A 2,480-nucleotide genomic window follows, 5' to 3' on the forward strand; every position below is an offset into this window, starting at 1 on the left:
CACCCAGCTCGAGCTGTAATTACCACACGTATGTCATTAAATTTTATTTTTCTTCAATCTGACTTCGAACTTCTGCCTCAGCAGGAACCTAGGGTCGGACCCTGTTATGGAGGCCGGCGAGCCTGATTTTCCATAACACCAGCCCTTTGATTACAGAAGCTTTCAGTTCTCCCATTCATTGCAGTTCTTCATACAGCAGCAAATATTGTTAAATTAAAAAAAAAAATTAACCAAACTGACAGAGGAGCCAAGAACATGCATAATACTGGAAACCACTTTCACTATATATTTTGATTATGATTACAAGTTAACAGCACCCTTTTAAAGACAGGTTTCACTACTACAGCTACACACCTTTACTAACTCCTTTATACATTATTATTTCATTCATGAGTGAGAGTATATTAACCGGGGTGAGAGAAAGACACTGTTAATCAGTACTGGATAGGGTTCGTGTAGGTTGGCTCATTGTGCCTCCTCAACCTAACCTGCAAAACGTCTGAGTAGGATACATAAATACAAAATAATTTAAGCGGTACACTTCAGATATGGGACAGCCAGTCCATACTATAGCCATTTTATGAACAAAGGGAAAAAACAAGCCTCATACCTAAGGAGTACTTAGACAGACACACATTTAGAAGAAGGGGGGGCAGGAGGGAAATGCAGCCACCCCCCTCTCACAGCTCACCTTCCTCCGCCCCTTCTTGCTCGCCAGCCCTCCTCCAGCCCGAACCGGCTCGCCCCGAAGGCGCCCTGAGAGGCAGAAAGGGGCGAGCAGGGGGCACAGGGCAGCACCCCGGGAGGGGGCAGCAGGGCCAAAACCCTGGCACAGGGCTGGGGAGCAGAAAAGACCCGCTGGGCAGCCCGCCCACACAGATTTCAACACCTCTTGATGCACTTCGGCCCAGTCTCCCCCTCAACACGCGCGGCGAGGGGTAGAAAGGAGCCACCCCCTCCTCCTGCCCCTCAGCGGAGCGGGCCGTCCCCCCTGCCAGCAGGGGGTGGTGCCGCCGCCGCTCCCCTTCCCCGGCCTAACGGCCCCCGCGCGGCAGTTGAGGGAGGCAGCGGAGGAGGAGGCTGCACGCACGCACCTCGCCTCCAGCAGCAGCGGGGTCGTCGGCCACTTCGCCGCCAGCCGGGCCGTCACGGCCGGGGAGGAGGCTGGAGCCCTGCCGCCCGGGCACGGCCGCGCGCACAGGAGGGCGAGGAGGAGGGCAAGCAGCAGCGGCGCCGCCATGAGAAGGAGCGGGCAGCGAGGGGCGCGCGGCAAAAACAACGGCCGCCCCGCGCGACGCTGGCTGGGCCCCTCCGCCTCGGCGTGCGCGCGCCAGCCCCGCCCCCGAGCCCGTGCCTTGCTCCCATTGGCTTGACCGTGCCCTCTCTCGCGGGCTATTGGCCGCCCCAGAGACCAACCGGCGGCTGACGCCAAATAAATAGCGGGCCCAGCCAGGGCTCGCGTGGGGTGACACGCGGCGCGCGGGGAGAGGTGCGTGCGCGCGCGGCGTTCCTGCGCAAGCGCGGAGACGGGGCTAACGGCTGCTCGCTCGCGGCGAGCCGTTGTCGGGCAGCGCTGCCGGCGCGTTGCGGCACCTCTAGTGGGCGGCTGTTCGTGCTGTGCTTTTATTCACAGATCGCTTTATAAGCGTGGGTGCTGCGAGAGGCACCTCTATATTTTCCCTTTTGGGGCCCTGCTGTTCCTTTAGGGATGGGTGGTCTGTTCGAGGAGTATTTTTATTGACGGTGCTAGTACTACTTGAAGCTGGAGGGGGGCGAATTTCTCCTGCTGTCTCCAGCTGTCGCGGAGCGTGTTTTTAGTGTTTATACTGCGTGGGGCCCAGGGGCCCTGTGAAATTATTCTGGAACCTGAACAAATGTGATGATTTCCATGATGCTCCCCAAGCCTCCAAATGGCTTTGCCCATGCTTCGCCCTAAATGTGCCTTGGTCCCTCTCATCCTTCTGCAGATTAAAAACAATAGCTATGAACTGACTAAGGATGTGTAACTTTGCATAGAAATGGGTAGAGGTAGGAGGAAGCACTTAAATTTTTTTCCCTCAAAGCAAAGTTTTCCAAAACAATTTCTGTTTCAAGATATGTTCTGTTTCTTACCAACATAATTTTACTTTCAATAAATATCAGCCTCTCTGGAAAAAAACTAAGATACAATAGTTTGAGCCACATCTCCATCTTTAAACTTATTTTGTGATTTTCAGACTCATGATCTCCTGTTTTTTTAATATAATTTTGAAATCTCATTATTTCCTCAACACAATTGCTCTGCTCTCTTCCTCATTTTTTCTTTACCTGTATAGCAAAGCTAAGACAGCTGGTGCAGGTGCTTCTGGAGCAGGATTACGATGTGAATAGGGAGCAGTTCTGACTAATTGTTGGAGGAAGAATTCACCTATATTAAATATATGGGGTATTGCCTTTTTCAAAACTTGACCCGTGAAACATGGGCCTTGAGGCTGAAATCT

General features: G+C 53.2%; 1 protein-coding gene across 4 annotated transcripts in view; it reads right to left on the reverse strand.

Annotated features, from left to right (window-relative positions):
* The window catches only part of UGGT2 (UDP-glucose glycoprotein glucosyltransferase 2), a 107,094-nt gene extending 105,781 nt beyond the window's left edge, over positions 1-1,313 (reverse strand). For all 4 annotated transcript variants that reach the window (XM_026064081.1, XM_026064086.1, XM_026064082.1 and 1 more), the window contains exon 1: positions 1,095-1,313. In XM_026064081.1, the coding sequence (XP_025919866.1) occupies positions 1,095-1,240 (146 nt within the window). In that variant the 5' untranslated portion in view covers positions 1,241-1,313. The remainder of the gene's footprint in view (positions 1-1,094) is intronic.
* Positions 1,314-2,480: the final 1,167 nt, after the last annotated feature.

The sequence above is a fragment of the Apteryx rowi genome, unplaced genomic scaffold (assembly GCF_003343035.1).
Source record: "Apteryx rowi isolate R43461 unplaced genomic scaffold, aptRow1 scaffold_209, whole genome shotgun sequence".
NCBI lineage: Eukaryota > Metazoa > Chordata > Aves > Apterygiformes > Apterygidae > Apteryx > Apteryx rowi.